We start from the raw sequence: 17767 nt of genomic DNA, 5'->3' as shown, positions 1-17767 counted from the left end.
TCAGCACGCAGCCTGTTCCCCTGCATCCTCATCAATGCCCCCCTCCTAATTAATATGATTCTAATGTGTACCAGGACCTATTCTTAATGAGGATTTGTTCCAACTTGAGAACACTAGTGCAGGTGAAGAGAGTCATGAGAATCCTCTCCTCTTCACTAGCTCTACCTGAACCAACCAGTAAGTAATACACTCCACTAACTCCACCGAGAAATAACACAATATGAATCGCACTCCTCTCTCTGCTGGTGTAGTAAGGCTGCGCTGCCCCAGCTATGCTAACAAGGAACAGAGCTAAACAAACAGGAGAAGCATGTAGCTGTCTTCTGCAAAGTCTATCCAGACTGCACGGAGCGAGACACAGGACTAGTTGTGGGCATACTACAGCAATATCAGGACCTTACTTTGGCCCTGTTTGGCAAGAGTGCATTCAGAATGACACTAACAGCACTGTATAGACAGTTACACACAGGTTGGTTTTTTTGCTGTGCTGCTTTTTTTTTAATTTGTATCAGCTGACTACTTTTATGACTACTTTTATGAGTCACTTGCCCAACTCTGTATAGACTAACACAAATTAAAGGAGACATGGCGAGAACACTAAACAGGTATTTTTTTGGAAGAGGCACAATGAGACTCAAGGTGCAATTTCACGCTTGGTTAAAGGCAGGCTGCAACTGCTTGCTAATAAAAGAGGAGTCAACCCCCTCTCTGTGCTTACATTGGCTCTGGCAATCCTGAAGCAGCACAGCAAGTTGGATCAGCTTAATAACTCAAGTGAAAATGAACTGTGTTCCCTGCTGGCCCCAGTTTCTGAGCAGTTACTATAGCTGATGTGAGGGAACTGCCATAAGTGTGCAGACAGGACCAGACGATTGCTGACTTTTCATTTTGGCAGCAGGCAGTCTTGGAATAACAGTCATGAAATATCAGATATCACCGATAAGGTATTACTTTTCAGCAACATATGCCTTGTTCACCGTTGGTCCAATTTTCATAGGGACAGCAAGAAAACAATTTACCATTCCCATCTTAGAAGCAAAAAATTATTTTTAAGAAAATAATTCTATGGTAATCTTTTCCCCGGTTTCTTCTCAGAATGAATTATTTTCCTTGAAATTTTCATCTAGTTGCTGCAACATAACACATTTCAGCCTGAGGTGTTATATCCTTACTGCTACAAGCAAATAGAAGTCAGGATCTTTCTATGGGGAGTGCTTCATAGAAGCTTCTATTCACAACTTGAGATAGAAATATAGATGTCAGTCTTTTATAAAAGCTCCCAGCACTCCCCAAACAAAGATCCTGACTTTAAATTCTATTTAGTAGAGGAACTTCCATATATCACTAGCACTAACTGGAGCTCTCTGGACATTCTTTAGGCTGTTAGCTGTCATGAAAACCTTTGTGTACTCCTGCAAAAATTGATCAGTCTGTGAATGATTTGTGTAAGCAACTTAGACTTCCTACTTTTACCTACCTGTGAGTTTAGATTTCAATATATTCATCTTAAAATGCTACCCGGAATGCTCATCTACGCTGCCCGTGCCACTAAAACAAAATTCCAAAAGATCTGTAGAACTAAGCACGTTAGAATTGGTTATTACATGACACTGATTATGGTAAGCAACCGTATATTTAATTTTCCAGTTGGAATTTCCACTTGACAGCTTCATACAGCAATGTGCCAGAACTGAATATTAAGGTTTGACTATGCACTAAAGCAATTAACTTAATCCCCAACATTTATAAGCATCTTAATTAAATTTATGGGCTCTTTCGTCTCTCATTCCCATGCTACTAAATAGGAAAAAATAAGCTCTCTTTCCAAAATTACCATATATGAATTGATGTACATTGCACATCTAGCAGAAGATAAAAGCATTTCAGAATTCATTTAGTGTGTGAAGAAATTAAGATTAACACAATATTTAAATGTGCTTGGAGGTATGAACCAGATAAGTGATAAATAGATCCATCATGGTAAACGAAGGCTAAGTTGCATTGCGTATTTCACAAAAAAAACCCAAACAAAACAAAGCCACCACCAACAAAGCAAGAATACAGCTTATCTACCATAAGAAAAGCTGTCTCCAGCACCCGTTTGTGAACACTGAATTATAATTAGGTTATAGGATTGCTCATATGGTAATAGAGAAATAAAGTCTCACATGCTATTTTCTCAATCAGTGATAGCATTAACTACAACAAAATAGAATGAAGTCATATTGAAATCTTCAAGGAACAAATTATAAGTCCAGTCTTGAAAATCTTCTTCTGAATGAACTATAAAACTGTTTTCAGACTCAAGATAAAGAAAACGCTGCCCTGCTTCCGATTCAGTTGCAAACTGAATACTAGAGTACAGCATCATGAAGAACAGTAAACAATGCTTTCATGGTGAACACAAAATTGTTCAGAACAAGCATTAGTTCTGAGGAAATTATCATCAAGAAGTAGAAAACATTGTTAGGTTATTCATTTTGGCAGGTTTTTTTTTTTTAAAACACAGAATTTTCAAATTGTAGCTAGTAAAATAAAATAATTAAAAATACAAATAAAAAAAATCAGAAGTAGCAAAGCCATATAATTACTAAATACAACATTCCAGAACCAACTCTTTACAATCCTCAATGAAATTTACAAAAATATTAGGAGGAAATTGCAATACATTACATTGTGTACTTAGTGATAAATATTTTTACGAAGGTATTTAACCCTTTTATGACTTACCAGCAGTGAAGTCATTATTTAAATCTATAAACGCATGAGAGTGTGGTATATACATTTTACTTTGAGTCTCCAATGCAGCATGCCATGATAAATTCCTACAGACAAGAATAAAAAGCAATACATTGCATCAATGCTTAGGGACTGTTAATCATGATAATATATCTTTAAAAAAAGAAAGTGAAACTTCAAATAAAATTGAACAGAAAGCGTGTTCTCCTAATGCTAAGCTAAAATTACTACTTAGCTTACAATATACTCAGTAACTAGAGTAATTGCATAAAAGGTTCTGTGAAGTATGATTCATAGCACAGAGGCTTCAGTTAGGATTTTATTAACTTTCTAAAGCAACTTTTTTTGTACCCAGAAAAGTATCACTACCCACAAAGTGAAATTTAGTGCCTAGACTTCAACTGTAAATCTTGACACTGATCGCTGTCCTCCCCAGTTTTACTATCAGTACTTCTGAAATCTACTTTAGGATTAATAAAGATGAGCAAAGATGGACATAGTCACATGTTGTTAAAGCAGCTCATGCCTGCTGCATGTAAAAGGACTTGATTTTCAGTCACTTAAAAAAAAAAATCAACACAAGAATTAAACTCTCACATTATGATGGACTACAAGCTAATTATGTCATTTCCCAAGCAGGTGATACTTTTATTTATTTATAAACATACATGCCCTGCTGTTTTCTGTTCTAAAAATGACTGAACTTGCAGCAAACTTCCCTATTAGCAGCACATTGAAATATAACATCCTTCAAAAGTCATCATGGTTGAATCATCGGCTTTGTTACCTTCAGAACCCTTAGTTAATACAATAATGTCAATACACACTATACAATAGCAGGACAGTGATACTACTACTGTCTGGAATGACTTTGTTTATTCCAGTGACAATACATACGTATTACTAAAGTCCTTATCTTCTCTGACTCATTTTATGGTAAGAAAAAAGAATAAACTTCTAATTATTTCCCAGAGATCATAACTAAGCCTTAAAAGTGTTAAAAAGAACCACTTAATCTTAAAGTTATAATTAAATATTTTCTATAGGTTTTTCTATGTATTCAGTTTTGAAGATGGCCAAGAAAGTTAGTTATAAAGCTCTAGTATAAATTTAAAAACATTTTAGATTAAAAATAGAAACATGCTTTGCTAAGCAGATGACAAAGCTGTTGTCCATGTACAAGACATTGCTTATGCTGTTACTCGGTCTTATTTTGAGTTGTAGCGAGTAAGTTTGTTTGTGTCCTAATGCTACTGAAAGGATTTCTTCAAGAAAATGAAACAAATATCTCCCATTTCTCCATATCTTCAAAAGCTCATAAAATTTTTCAATATATAATCATTGCAAGGTGTTCAGAAACACCCTTGTGAATTTGAAATCTCTGTTCCATAAGCCATCAATTTAAATAAAAGTAATGGTAGTAAAATTCAAGTTGGGATTAATGACCAAAAACATAGTGCCAAGAAGGGTATAGTTATTTATGCTACATCGCTACTGAATGATCTCTGAGGAAAGGAAAATAGCCAGTTAGGAAGAACCGGTATAGATTTGTAAAACTCACTGATGGGGTGTGTGGGGGAAAGCCTTATTTAAACATTTCATGAGGGCCACCGAGAGGCACGATAGAAAGCTGATGTATTGTTGCCATAGAGACAGAGTAATCATCTCATTGATTTCTCCAGTAGTAACAGACCTCTCTTGAAACAGTAGCTAAATAAAGCCACATAGGAATGCAAAGACTTCCTGACACACTCGTTCTTTTAAAATCAACTTAAGTGTTGATTGTATGAAAACCTAAACCAGCTGTGATGCCAACACCTGGATTTCTCCTGATGCATACAGAGCTGCAAGTTTCTATGTTAATGTTACTAAATAAGATTCAAGACAAGCCTATCAAGTTCCATTTAAATGCTGCAAAATAGCAAGTTAGAAGATGCAAACTTCTTCAAACAACTTATTTAAAGGTCCAATCCTCTAAGAAAACACAAGCCCAGTTCCCAATTTCTCCAATTATTCATTGGAAATTATTCATTATCAGCCAAAAGAAAATAGTTCAAAAAGAAAATGTCAAAAGAATGGTTTTCATATCATCACAACGCTAAGAACAATGGATTACAAATGTCAAAATAAATACAACTCGCATCCTAAAAATAATTTCTGCTTTCGAGCACATTCTTTGACAATTGAGAGATAAATCTCTAAATCAGGGAGAGTTCTAATTCAAGCATCTTTCTTTTGAGGCTTCTTTCTTTTTCAAAGAATGTCCAAACCCACAACACTATCAATGAAGTTCTTTGTTACAAAAGTCAAAGACTGAATGTGTGCTAAGTTCAGTTTGGCAAAAGTCACAGGAAAAGATGTACAGACCCATATTTTTAGTTGTTAAAAAAAAAGTCATCCTGTTCAATAATGAAACTTTCACTAACCAATTTGTGTCCTTGAATACACAATCCTAATAGTTCTCAAAAGCCAAAGCTTTCGTTTTCTTTATCAGCTTACAAACTTCAAAAGCAGTATCAGGAAAGCTGAATTGAATGTGAACTGTCCTTCTCCAGGGTCCAGCAATGTTTTTAACAAATAACTTCTAACTTATTTTCAAAAGACAGATTTCAAGTTCTTTGGCATCTTGCCCAATATTAGAGACATTGCTACTTTAGTTTTTTGTTTAGAGACTCATTCTTCCAAGTCAGCAGAGATCCATTCTTTTGTTATGCTTTGATTTCAGCATTCATACCCAAAACAGTTAAACAAAAAAAATCCCTTGCATGGTCCTTACTAACCATTTAAATATGCCATTAAAATAATAATTTTTATCCCAGTATTTCCTAGCTAGTCCCATTCTAGAAATTCCAAGGCTAGTAGAAACTTTAATAATGAAACTTAGTCCCCTTTACTGCAATCTCGTAAGACTCCAGGCAACTTCGATTTGCTGAAGAGTGGCCTTAGCCACTCCTTAACACAAAAGATGTGATACAGAGAACATCGCTTGCATGCACACTTACACTGCTACTTAAAATTGTCTCTGCCTTATGTCTCTTTATGAATCTCTTCCCCCAATAAGCATATCAAGTACTTTCCTTAATATACAGCTTAACAACCTTACACTTTGCACTTCACATGCTTTTGATTTCCCATGTTGTCTAACCTTCCTATTACTATTAATTTCCTAGATAAATGAGAGCTGAATTTTTTTAAGTTTAGCCCAAACTCTTGCACATTTTCCTTTTGCCATCCCTTATATTACAAGATCTGTTCCAATACTTCTCGCATCATCAACCTGTCACTTCATCTATTAGACTAAACGCAGCTTAAATTCTACAGACACTACTTAAAAACTTTGGTTTGTGTTTTCATACAGCACAGAATTCCTTGATACAGATTATAATAATAAATATTAAAGTGTACTAAACTAAGGAGACTACAACTGTTCCAAGAAACAATTATCCTATTTCTCATGTCAAATAACAGGGGTTTTGTTTTCTCAGCCCTCATGGAATGTCTCCTTCCCCTATAAAATAACTATTTCCCCTATAAAATAACACTTTAAAAATTAGAAGCAGAGTGTCAGAGAATATTTAAAGATACACATGGAAATGAGAGAAGATTCATATGTTTGCACAGTTCCAGGTAAACACGAGGCTTATGCCTATTTGATAAGAACAGAAGTGGATGCACAATGAGTAAGTTATTGAAATTCATGCTAATAAACAAACCCTTAGCTTACCCGCCTATCAATATCTGTGGCTTACTTGAATCACTTGTGACACCAAAGACGTCAGGAATCAAGTCTCCATTAAAGCTGAAAATGCAAAACAATTTCAGTATCACCTTAGTCATTACAGGAGTTGAAATTAACTGTTCTTAAGTTAACCTGTATTTGGTTAGCATTTTCCCACCAAGCAATGAAGAGTTTCCAGCTGTGTAATCTTTTCTGAGTTTTGGCTCTTGCCTGAGCTGCTGGTAGTAGTACACTTTCAGTATTTTACACTATGCCATGCATTTGATTTTCCAGTTGCATTTCCCCCCTCTGTTTTGCTCAGCACTTCAGAGGGAAGTGCACTATGAAAGGCATATTTGCTCAGTCTGACAAGCCACTAAGGTTTTTGCTTTCCAAAATTCACCAAAAAATGAATGGCTCTTTTTCTGCATAAAACAGAGTACTGAAATTAAAAAAACATTAAAAGCTTATTTAGTTACTATCAGTAGGATCATATAACATACAGGATTTCTAAAGATGACTTGTGTTTCACCATCTTTTGTTAGACCAGTTGACATTAGACAAACCACCCTGTTCTTAAAAGATAAAGAGGATGTGTTTCAAATTTTAGCATTAAAATATTTTTAAGTTGCTCTTAGTCACCATTATAAATGTTGTTTTCTAAAGAAGTAGGTCATACTTACTCCATTACTAGAGGCTCATCATGAAAAGTCTTATTTAACATAGTTTTATGGTTAAGATCTGAAAACAGAAAATATTAATTTGATTCAGTTACCAATGTTATGACATTGGCATTTTAACTTAGACATAATTCTTCTTCTATTAATTTACAACCATCAATTTTATGTTAAAAAAAAAATCAGCCACCACTGAACATAAACAACTAAATGGCTTCCTGAAATTATGCAGGAAAGGTGAGTTATGGAGTTTGGATTACAAGTAAAAGTGAAGTCTGAAAGGTGATAACGTTATGGTTAAAACACTGAAGCTTCTTCTCTCTCCACTATTAGTCTAAATAGATCTTAGTGAAACCTATTTCTGTGTATGACTGCAATCACATAGACACACAAAATCTGAAATAGTTAGGATGAAAAATTTAACATTGTACGTTATCACCTTTCAGACTTCACTTTTACTTGTAATCCAAACTCCTTGCCACATCGTCTCCATTTCCTTCGTCTCTCCATAACACTTCTGTTCTTTCCAGTTTCCACACTTTATACGACAGTACCCTCCTATTGACTTGTCTGTTATACTTCCATTACCCAAGTAGGCACCATACACCTTCCCAGTAGCCTCACTACACACCAGCCATTGCCTGAATTTTTAACCTCTGACTCATCTCTTAAGCCCCATATGCTCATTTGTGCCTTTCCCAATATTTGTTTATTCAGAAGCAAGACAGCATAAATTAATTCAAATCCTTCATATTCTTCCCAATACTACAGATGCCTCCTATTCTCTTAATACTTGATCCAGTGCACTTTCCCAGGTTGCTTGTTCCACCTCTGATTAAAGCCAGAAGCAATGGTATCTAAGGCCATCGCTTGCCTCACCTGGAACTATTTTATAACACAGTTGTTTATAATAGCAATTATTCTTTAGTTTTTGTAGACTTAAGAGTATCTTCTTTTGTCCTTCTTCAAACACTAAACTGTTCCCAAAACCCTTTCCTAGCAAAGTCAACAGAAAACAGAATAGACTTCAAGAGTTCAGTACAATCCATGACTGTACCCTGAGACAGAATCAGCTATACCTAGAACACTGCTAAAAGACTCTTGAAAACTCGATTCTAAAGTTCTTGAAAACTTCCAGTGACAGAGACTCCAGAAACCTCTCTCCCAAAACCTACTTTAGTGTGTCACTGTCTTTAAAGAACTTGGTTTAACAGAAATAAGAGTGTTATATTACTGTCAGTAAGTTTAGGTACGATAATTTGAAAGTTTATGCACTGAACTTTATACCAGGTTCTCAGCGCATTTTAAATTAAAGATAAGTCTTTTGACATAATCTTTGTGAAGCTGACATGCATAATGGGGAAGCCATGAGAAGCAGCTCTTCAGTTAGGAGGTTCCTGTCAAACTATAATATTGTTTGGTTATGCCTGTTGCATGATATAAAGCAAGATTTTTAGCTTTGTTCTCTTTCATTAATTATTGAATACAGTTTAACAGCAAGGTAATATAGGGGTATGAAGCTGAATAGTGTTAATCCCTATTTTAGTTGTAAAAACAATCACTACAATGTAAAATGAATTATAACTTTCTGACAATACTTTGAGTTATTAAAAAGTCTAACAATCTTATTAATAAGCAGTCTCAGCAACTCACTTAACGTTTGGTTATGAAAACTCACCTAGTGTTTGGTTGTGCCCCCAGAAAATAAACACTGTAAGTTCATCTCTGCCATGATTTTGTGCCGAAGTAGTCAGGAGGACATCCATTTGTGAATCACCATCATAATCTCCAGGAACCACACTCGTTATGGTAACACCGAGAGATCTAGAATCAAAAACAAACAAAAAAACCCACATGCAAATAATTGTGCAAATGTGTGCAGGCAAATGTTAAGTACTTGTGTGTTCAAAGGCTTGCCTTTTTGTCCCAGTTATTATTAGCTGGTCCAATACAATATTACCCTTCAACAACCTGGCTTTTTATAAAGTCCTTATCTATTGCAAAAGTAACTTTTTTAAATCAAGCATTCTGCAGGCTGTATTACTCTACGGAAGGATGACATTTTAAACTCTAAACTTCAGCTAACAGGCATTCTTCAGCCATATCCTGTTTGTTCATGCTATCTAGACTTCATTAAATCCCTTTATTTGTAGTAGAACCAGTCCTCAAAAATGTGTTTCAGAGAGCAGGATCTTTTGGTTGCATTCCAACAGCAAGACCATAAAGCAATAGGAGCAGTTTAAGCAGCAGGAGTCATACAGATCACTAGATCTTTTTAAAGACAATGTCATCTTCTCCTATCTTCTGCCATGTGCTACCACTCCTCCCTACATTTGTTTATTCTTTCTATCTTTTTTTACTTGGTTACCTACTCAGAGACTCTGCTTTACACACACACAAACATGGATCATTCTGTTAAGAATTAAAAGTAGATTGTTTCTAATGCACTAAGCAAATTAGCCCCTTCCAAGACAGGAGGGAATAAGGAAAAATAAAAGTATATAGAACTACAGAAGATGAAGCTGAGCTGTAACAGCAATTTAACTTTTAATAGACATAATACTATTAGTAAGCAGTATTCATAAGCAGTAACATATCCTGTAATACTATTATGGTTAAAACTATACATATATATATGTACATAAACATACAGCTTGTTTTACATTTACTAAAAATTGATGCTTTTTTTAAAGCCACATTTAAACTTTAGAAAGGAACAGATCTCTACACAGAAATACCAGAATGCCATTCTCCATATCTCTTTCTAAAGCAGATGATATTGGCTGGATTCCATTAGTAACTACAGCAACTAGAATTTCCCTGAAAATGTCTTGGGACAGAGACTAATACTACCTGCCAAAAGGAGTTAACCTATGATATGGAATGATAGTTTGCTTTACTAGGAAATAAAGTCCTGAAAAACCAAGTCAACTGCAAAAATATTTCAAGATATGGGTATTTTTAATACTAATTAGAGGACAAAAAAACCCAAAGCATAGAAATTCCATAAGGGGGTGGGAAGTCACACCTAGCAGTTAACAATATGAATGACAAAACTCATCTCCATAAATTCTGTCATCTGACCCACAATCCAAACAAATCAAAACAAAAACGTATCAGGAAACTGGTCAAAAAAAATGGAGCTCTAAGGGCAAGTTGAACAACATAGCCAGATAACAATGGCACAGACCATTCTAGTCATGTTCCCACTGACTGCAGAGATGCACTTTCAAGAGAAACAGCCTCTTACATTGTTTCACCATTGAATACTTACTTCATTGGTAACTTAACACGGGGCTTAAAGTAGGGTTCCTTTTGGTCAGCCAAAAAGATAATCAACTCATTTCCTGCAAAAGCAAGTAAGACGATGAACAACAGAGGAGGATTGTAAATGGTTTCTATACAAAAACAACATTGAAAAAGCTATGCCACAAACAGTCATTCCTCACAGCAGCAAAAACTTTGAAAGACTTCCCATACAACTACTTCCTCCTCATTCAAAAGGAAGCAAAAGGAACACTTCTCTAATACAACCTATAAATCTAATTGCATCTCAAAGGAATATCAAGAATTTTCTTTGGGGCTTAGTGTTAGACCATTCTCTCTGCTATTGTGATCACATTGCTTAAAATAAAAATTCCTATAATGAGTTAAGAAACATTACACGTGGAAGAGTAGTAGGTATCGGTTCCATACAAATAATTAAAGCTTAAAAGCTACCTCAAATGAATTCTTTTAATACTGTCTCTGAGATAGCAGGATCTGATACCACTTTCCCAAGTCAGCTGACAAAAGCACTTTAAGTGAAACTCACAGAAGCAACCTGGTTCCCTGCAGCATTTCCTCATTTAGAGGCAATGATACAAGCCACTGTCATTTAATTATTTCAGGAAGATCTAAAGAAAAGCCCATATTTTTCATTGCACATATAATTGAAATTCAGGGAAGGAAAAAAAAAAATTAACCTGAATGATGAAATGCATTTTCAGTCAGTAAACCAAATACACACACACTTACTTCTGCAAGTAAAATAATAGTTCACAGCTAAAGAAAAAAACCAAACACAATTGTTTTACTCATCCTTTATTATGTTTGTTTTCTGTGTTCTCCAAGAAACTCACCTGTAGCACATCCCAAACTGCAAGAACTAGGAGGTTACCTAATCGAAAATAATGCTACAGCTCCAAACTTGAGCTACCATAATGTATTTCAAGAGCATCATTCTGTGGCAAAGTTCACAGCTGTGAAATAGCAGAATACAAGCTTCCTGGCTATCAAAAAGAAGATAACTGCCATAAACATATTTGCCAAGGAGAACATGCCAGCAAATAAGTAAATGAAAACAAACCCTTTCGAAATGGATAAAGGCGACTAGTGCAGTCCCATCTGGCAAGCTAATAAAGCCTGGGCTGCACTACACATCCACAGATGATTGAAAAAGTTGGCATACAGTAAGGTAAAGCAGCCTGCTGGCTGGTAAAGTTTTTGATAATAAAGCTGTGGGTTGACTGCTAAAACTTGTCATTCCGATTTCACACTATAGACTTTCACCTGCCTTTTATTGTCTATGTGGTAAAGTAATGAAGAAATTTTTTACCATGAGGGTGGTGAAACTCTTCAACAGGTTGCCCAGAGAGGTGGTAGATGCCTCATCCCTGGAAACATTCAAGGTCAGGTTGGACAGGGCTCAGAGCAACCTGATGTCCCTGCTCGTTGCAGGGGGGGTTGGACTGCATGATCTTTGGAGGTCCCTTCCAACCCAAATTATTCTGTGTTTTTACACATACCAGGTTCCAAGTCAATTATATCACTCAGAAATAAGATTTTATGGTCACTGAAGATAGGTTTATGAAAATTTCAGCTCAGTGCTCATCAATAGTAAAAACAAACTGACTACCGGAAATTATTAGATGAACAGAAAACAAAATCACTATGCCACTACATCAGTCCATAGTGCACACATCCTAGATGTTGTTTGCAGTTCTTGTCCTCTTATCTCAAAAAGAATACAGAAGAAAGGAAAAAAGTATATAGGAGGGTGTGAAAAAAGGGAAGAGTTTCCATACAAACAATAATCATGTAGATTAGAGGTCTTCAGTCTGAACATCTCAGTGAGGATACCACAGAAATTTTCAAAATTCCCCAAAGAAATGCAGAAGGTGAAGAGGAGAATGATCACTCACTGCCCTGTACTATTACAAGAGGCATCAAACACAACTAGAAGGTGGTAGGTTGAACAAGCAAACAGCATAAGCTTCTCCACTTATCCCTGTTTTGTGCATAAACTTACAAAACAGGTAAGTGTATGCACGATTCCATTTATTCATATATTTTTAGTTTCAAAAATTGACTAAACCCAGGGTCCACTGGTAATTTTGAATTGTTCTTGCAACAAGATACTTCTGGATCTAGATTACCTCTTATGTTTAGCTAGTTTACCCTCTCTTACAAAGCTCTGAGAACAAACTGATTTTTCTTTCATGTATCTAAGCATATGAAACATAACTCTCATTCAAATAAAGTAATTCAAGATCAGAACAGTAATATAAATTCAGCAAAAGGCCCAAGACATCATCCCCATTTCTTTATTAAGCATCAGGAATATCAGGATTGGCCTTCTTCACCAGACCACTCTTCCTCAAAGTCTAGTATTATCTCCAGTGCTTACTTCTTCAGCACTATTCAGAATTGGCTACTGTTTATTCTACTACTTAGAATTCTACTATTTAGAATTGGCTATTACTTTTTGTTTAGAAGGTATTCTCTAAATTTTTCAAGCTGCTTCTTGTCAAGACTTAAATTATAAAAAATAATGTTTTCAAGTAGGTTATTTCAGGCTGATTTTTACAGAACGTATCAAGTAGGAAAACTATAGCAAGTGCTGCTATGCAGAAGCAAAGAAGAAACCATGAGTCTTGTTTCTAAAACTTTTAACTATTCACATTTTTATATACATTCATCTGAAAGATAAGAAAATAAAAATTAAATCTCTTATCACTGATATCCATTTTAAATCTAATCTTTCAGTAGATGTACCAGTAGAGCATTTTCAAGGAGCCATGCATTTAAATATCTCAACTAGATGGGAAATTCACTCATGCTTTACTAAAGCTACTTACAGGAACATTTCTGAGATTGAAGGAGTAAAAAAGGTGAGTTTGAGAATAAATTTCTTATTTCACGTGTAGCTTCAAGCGACTAGAATAATCCAAGATTAACATCTGCAAATAACACTGACCACGGACAGTAAGTTATGTTTTGGGGTTCCCCATTAGAACCCCATTTAGCGGTCTTCAGTCTGAACATCTCAGTGAGGATACCACAGAAATTTTCAAAATTCCCCAAAGAAATGCAGAAGGTGAAGAGGAGAATGATCACTCACTGCCCTGTACTATTACAAGAGGCATCAAACACAACTAGAAGGTTTAGCCTAGGTTTTATTTAAGCCTAAACAGAAACTCATGGCAGATGACTGCTGTGTGGAACAAATGTCTCTAGCCTTCCACTTTACAACCTGATGTTCAACGTAGGACAACGTCCAATTTATCCTCTTTACAGCTGTGAAACGTTCATCTCAGTTTCCCAAAATATTGTGAAACCAGGAGCGAAAAACCAGTTCGTGACCATGCACTCTGTAGGACAAAGTCGTTAGATTATTTCACAATCACAAATTCAACTTTAAAGGAAAGTATTTCCTGCCCTACATGAAGCCGTATTTTAGTGCAAGTTGTAAATATCTTTTTTCCAGAGAGAAAACACCTCAGGAGCAAAGCAAATGTCAGTTTTAGTCTTGAAAATAATTTTATTCGCTGCGCTCACCCTCAGCGATACTGCAGACAGAGCCGACCGCTGAACGCTGTGCTTCAGGCGACAAGGCGAAGCGCAAGCAGCTGCTAACTCGGAGCACCGGAGGACGCAGCTCGGGATGGACGGGACCCGTGAGGGCCCGTAAGGACCCCCGAGGCCAACTCCCTGCTCCTCGCAGGACAGCTCCCCCCGGGAAAGTCTCCCCCTGCCCACCAAGACCCGAGAAAGCATCTCTGAGGCAAGCAACGGGCGCCTCTCCGACACGCACTCCGCGGGGGGCCGGCGCAGGTGGCACCCCGGGGCGCACCGCGGCCCCCCACAGCCCTCCGCCGCGCCCGGCCCCCGCCAGCCCGGACGCGGAACCAGGAACGCGCCTCGGCGACCGGCGCTCCGAACCCCCCGCCCGCTCCCCGGGGACTCCTGCGACAGCACCCAGCCGGCTCCGCCCCGCCCTCCTCCCGCCCGACGCCGGTAACGACGGCGGCCCCGCTCCCGCCCCGGCGCGCTCACCGCCTCGCAGCACGAACAGGTCCGTCTGCTTGTCCGAGTTGAAGTCGCCGAAGGCCGCTAGAGTCCCGTAGGCCTCCGCCCCGAAGAGCTGGGCGGTGACGTTCTGCAGGGCCCCGCCGGGCCCCACCAGGGCCAGCAGCAGGCACAGCCCGAGCCAGCCGCGGCAGCCCCCCATCCTGCAGCGGCGCGGCCCAGCTCCCCGCCGCGGCCGCCCCCGCCCGCATCACTTACGGCAGCACAGGGGTGTGCCCGCTACAACAGCCCGCTCGCTTCCGGGACTGACCCGGCGGCTTTGCGACAATGGCGTGAGGGCCTGCGCGAGTCTCTTTACGGCCGGCGTAGGTAACCAGGTGACGATCGCCGCCCGGCTCGTTCGCCGCGGCACCGGGGAGGCGAGGGCCGCGGGCCGGCCGGAGCGGAGTGACGGGAGCGGCGGGTCCTCAGCGCGATGGCAGCGGCGGCAGCAGCGGCCTCTGCGGCAGCCCATATGGCTGACGTGAGCTGGAAGATGCTGGAGCTGCGGGCTCGCTCTAAGCGTTCAGGTCTGACCTCTCGGCCTGCCCGCGGGGAGCTCCGGGGCTCCCTCTCCTCGCCAGCGCCTCTCCCCCCCTTCACTAACAGCCCCCTTCCCGCGCTCCTCTCCTCGCCTGTGCCCCGCCGCCCGCCCCCAGCTCTTGCGCGACCGTCCCCGCGGCTGCTTTCGCTCCCCGCCGCGGCCCGGCCTGTCGCTCCCCGCCGCGGCCCGGCCTGTGGCTCCCTGCCCGGCCGCTCCCGCCGCGCCGCGCACCTGCCGCCGGGCTCGGGGGGGCTGCGCCCGCTCCCCGCGCCTCGCTGCGCGGCCGGTGCGGCTGTAAAGGGCAGCCCCGGCTTCCCGCTGCTGCGGGAGCCTGGTGCGGTGCTCCGGGACGGGCGTCCTCGGCGAGGCAGCGTTGCAGATGGCTTACAGGGGTCGTGTGCCAGCGCCCTGTGAAGGTGGTGCTCGTGGTAGTAGTGCTGCAGTCTTAGAAAGGTGCCGAACAGATGAAGGGTTTTTAAATTGCGGGCACTTACACAAAAGTACCAGCTTTGGCCAGGTTTCCCTTGGATAAAGACGATTCCTTTTTAACATGAGAATTTCCTGTTCTGAACTTGGACTGCGTGGCAGTCTGGCCTAAATGAAAGGACGATTAGCCAGTTGGCTTCAATTTCCAAAGTTCAAAAAAGCCGATTTTTACTACTTTTATTTTTTAAATAAAATATAGTCTTAGTAGGGCTTTAGTTGTTAACGTTCTAATGGAAGCGGTTTTCCAAATGATCCCTGTGGTGTTTGTTTATTTGTCATACATGCTTGTAAAACTCAATCATTATTTCCTTATTTGCATATTTGATTGGTTCTGTTGTGGTAATGAATGATCAGAAATTGTGAAAAGAAAACGGGGCTTTATGAAGGCTCTCAAAAAAAATTGATTGATTAAATACTACTCTGATTCATACGGCTTTAAAAATTCTAATTACTTACAGGATTAATTTGCAAAATACCATTATTAAGACTGTCCAGTAAATGAGTTGTTGCTCTGTGACCAATTATGTTTGCAAGGTGCTGTTATCTGAAAATTGATTTACAAATGTAGCTGTAGAGCTCTACAAAATAAAGTCTGGAACCTGCATGTTTGGAGTATGTGAATCCTGAGTCGCAAGGAAGTATGCTGACTTTGGGATTCCCACGCAGATTCAGGCCCTGTGACTGCAGGAGGCATTTGGATCATTTTAAATGCTTGAGTTCTTTTCTTAACTGCTGCTGCTTTCTACTTTTTTCTTAAACGTATAAGAAAGCATCTTCTGTGATAAAGACAGATTATTATTGTAGTTCACTCCTGTTCATAGAGATTTTGTCATGTATACAGTAACTGAAGAAATTTAGTTACTGAAGAAATAAAGCTGATCTTAGTTGAAATGCTTTTCAGATAAAAGAGTTGATTTAAAAAGCAAATTTTATATATAATCTTTCGGGTAACATTCTTATCTAAAAATGCAAATCATGTTCCTGTTTCTCAAATTTATTCCTCCATCTTTATAAGTATGTTGAAATTTGTATGACTTCAGAGCTTTTGTGCTTCCTTTCTGGCACTGTCAGAAAGAGACATGGTCAGTATAGTCATTGAAAGTGGCTGAAGCTCCCCCATACTGTTCTGAATTGGCTGAGGTCTATGCTCGAGAGTCCCAGTTTACAAACAGTACTGTTTGTTTTGGGTTTGGTTTTTTTTTTTTTAGTACTATGCTTGGAGTAAGATACAGTAAACATGGAGTATAGACACATGTGCATGCAATGCATGAGTGATTCATGTTTTATAGCTGACAGCAAAGTATCATTTAAGCACCTATCCTGTAGGAGGTAATCCATATCTTCATGTATATAAAATTATGAATTACATTTTTCCCAGTAAAAACAAATTTTATTGAGAATTTTCTCTTTCTCTTCCTTGAGCAATAAAATACTGTTTCATTCACTGCTACTGTGATAATTAACAGTTAGGAGCAGATTATAAAGATGGTCAGTAGTTGGCCAGTCTGCAACCCCTGAAATTTTGGTTACATTAAAAATCATAAACTTCTTTAAAGATTGGGAAAAACTTCTTGTCATAGTTACAAACAGTATTTTCTTATTTTACATTCCAAACTGGAAGATGTTGTACTTCAAATAACTGAGATATTCAGTACTGTAAGCAATATATATGACTGCATCCTAGTGTAAATTCCACATGGTATAAAAGCAGCACTAGGCATAAGCAGAATTTTAGCTCCCCGTGCTTACTAAACACTTTTATATGCACTAGTTAAATCAGTATTTTTATTTGATTGTGAAAGATATCAAATAGATTTTATTCAGCACCTTTTGACGTTAGTAGCAAATTTCCTATTGAATAACAAAGCTACTGTCTAATGTCCAAAACATGGACTTTATGTAGGCTGTGTCATTTTACTCAGATGAGTTTTATGGAAGTAAAAGCAAAATAAACCCCATTTTTAGAGTAGAAGAGGGAAACATAAAATGTAATGAAACTTTACTACCCTTTGTGCTGTGCAATCTGTCATGTTAGTAACTCCACTAACATTGCTTTCACTTAATTTAATGCTGGTTGCCTTTAACATTTACTAAACAGTTTTGAAAATTGCTGTAGCTTAGCCTGAGACGTTTGTGATTAGCTGCACCAATTTGAAATGGCCAATTTGGATGATGACAGAACCTCCTCTGCGCATGCTTTTTTAAAATTTGGTAAGTGTGCAGTTCTGTGTTTTGTTTTTGTTTGTGGCTATGTAACTCAACAAAAATAATCGT

General features: G+C 38.6%; 2 protein-coding genes across 12 annotated transcripts in view; one reads left to right on the top strand and one right to left on the bottom strand.

Annotated features, from left to right (window-relative positions):
• Window positions 1-14573, bottom strand: part of ITFG1 (integrin alpha FG-GAP repeat containing 1) — a 90130-nt gene extending 75557 nt beyond the window's left edge. The window contains exons 1-6 of one of the 2 annotated variants that reach the window (XM_075714970.1): window positions 14452-14573; window positions 10409-10481; window positions 8813-8958; window positions 7141-7198; window positions 6464-6538; window positions 2731-2825 (exon numbers count right to left, since the gene is read on the bottom strand). In XM_075714970.1, coding sequence (XP_075571085.1) covers window positions 2731-2825; window positions 6464-6538; window positions 7141-7198; window positions 8813-8958; window positions 10409-10413 — 379 coding nt within the window. In that variant the 5' untranslated portion in view covers window positions 10414-10481; window positions 14452-14573. The remainder of the gene's footprint in view (window positions 1-2730; window positions 2826-6463; window positions 6539-7140; window positions 7199-8812; window positions 8959-10408; window positions 10482-14451) is intronic. The other variant, XM_075714971.1, reaches the window with a different exon arrangement.
• A 323-nt stretch (window positions 14574-14896) lies between these two features.
• Window positions 14897-17767, top strand: part of PHKB (phosphorylase kinase regulatory subunit beta) — an 87841-nt gene continuing 84970 nt past the window's right edge. For 5 of the 10 annotated variants that reach the window (XM_075714786.1, XM_075714787.1, XM_075714784.1 and 2 more), the window contains exon 1: window positions 16989-17704. In XM_075714786.1, the coding sequence (XP_075570901.1) occupies window positions 17650-17704 (55 nt within the window). In that variant the 5' untranslated portion in view covers window positions 16989-17649. Of the gene's footprint in view, window positions 14994-16988; window positions 17705-17767 lie in introns of those variants that run through there. The other 5 variants (XM_075714779.1, XM_075714778.1, XM_075714782.1 and 2 more) reach the window with 4 other exon arrangements.

Source organism: Pelecanus crispus, chromosome 8 (assembly GCF_030463565.1).
Source record: "Pelecanus crispus isolate bPelCri1 chromosome 8, bPelCri1.pri, whole genome shotgun sequence".
Taxonomy (NCBI): Eukaryota; Metazoa; Chordata; class Aves; order Pelecaniformes; family Pelecanidae; genus Pelecanus; species Pelecanus crispus.
Note: the sequence above shows the minus strand (reverse complement) of the source record. Positions and strands in the feature narration are given on the sequence as shown.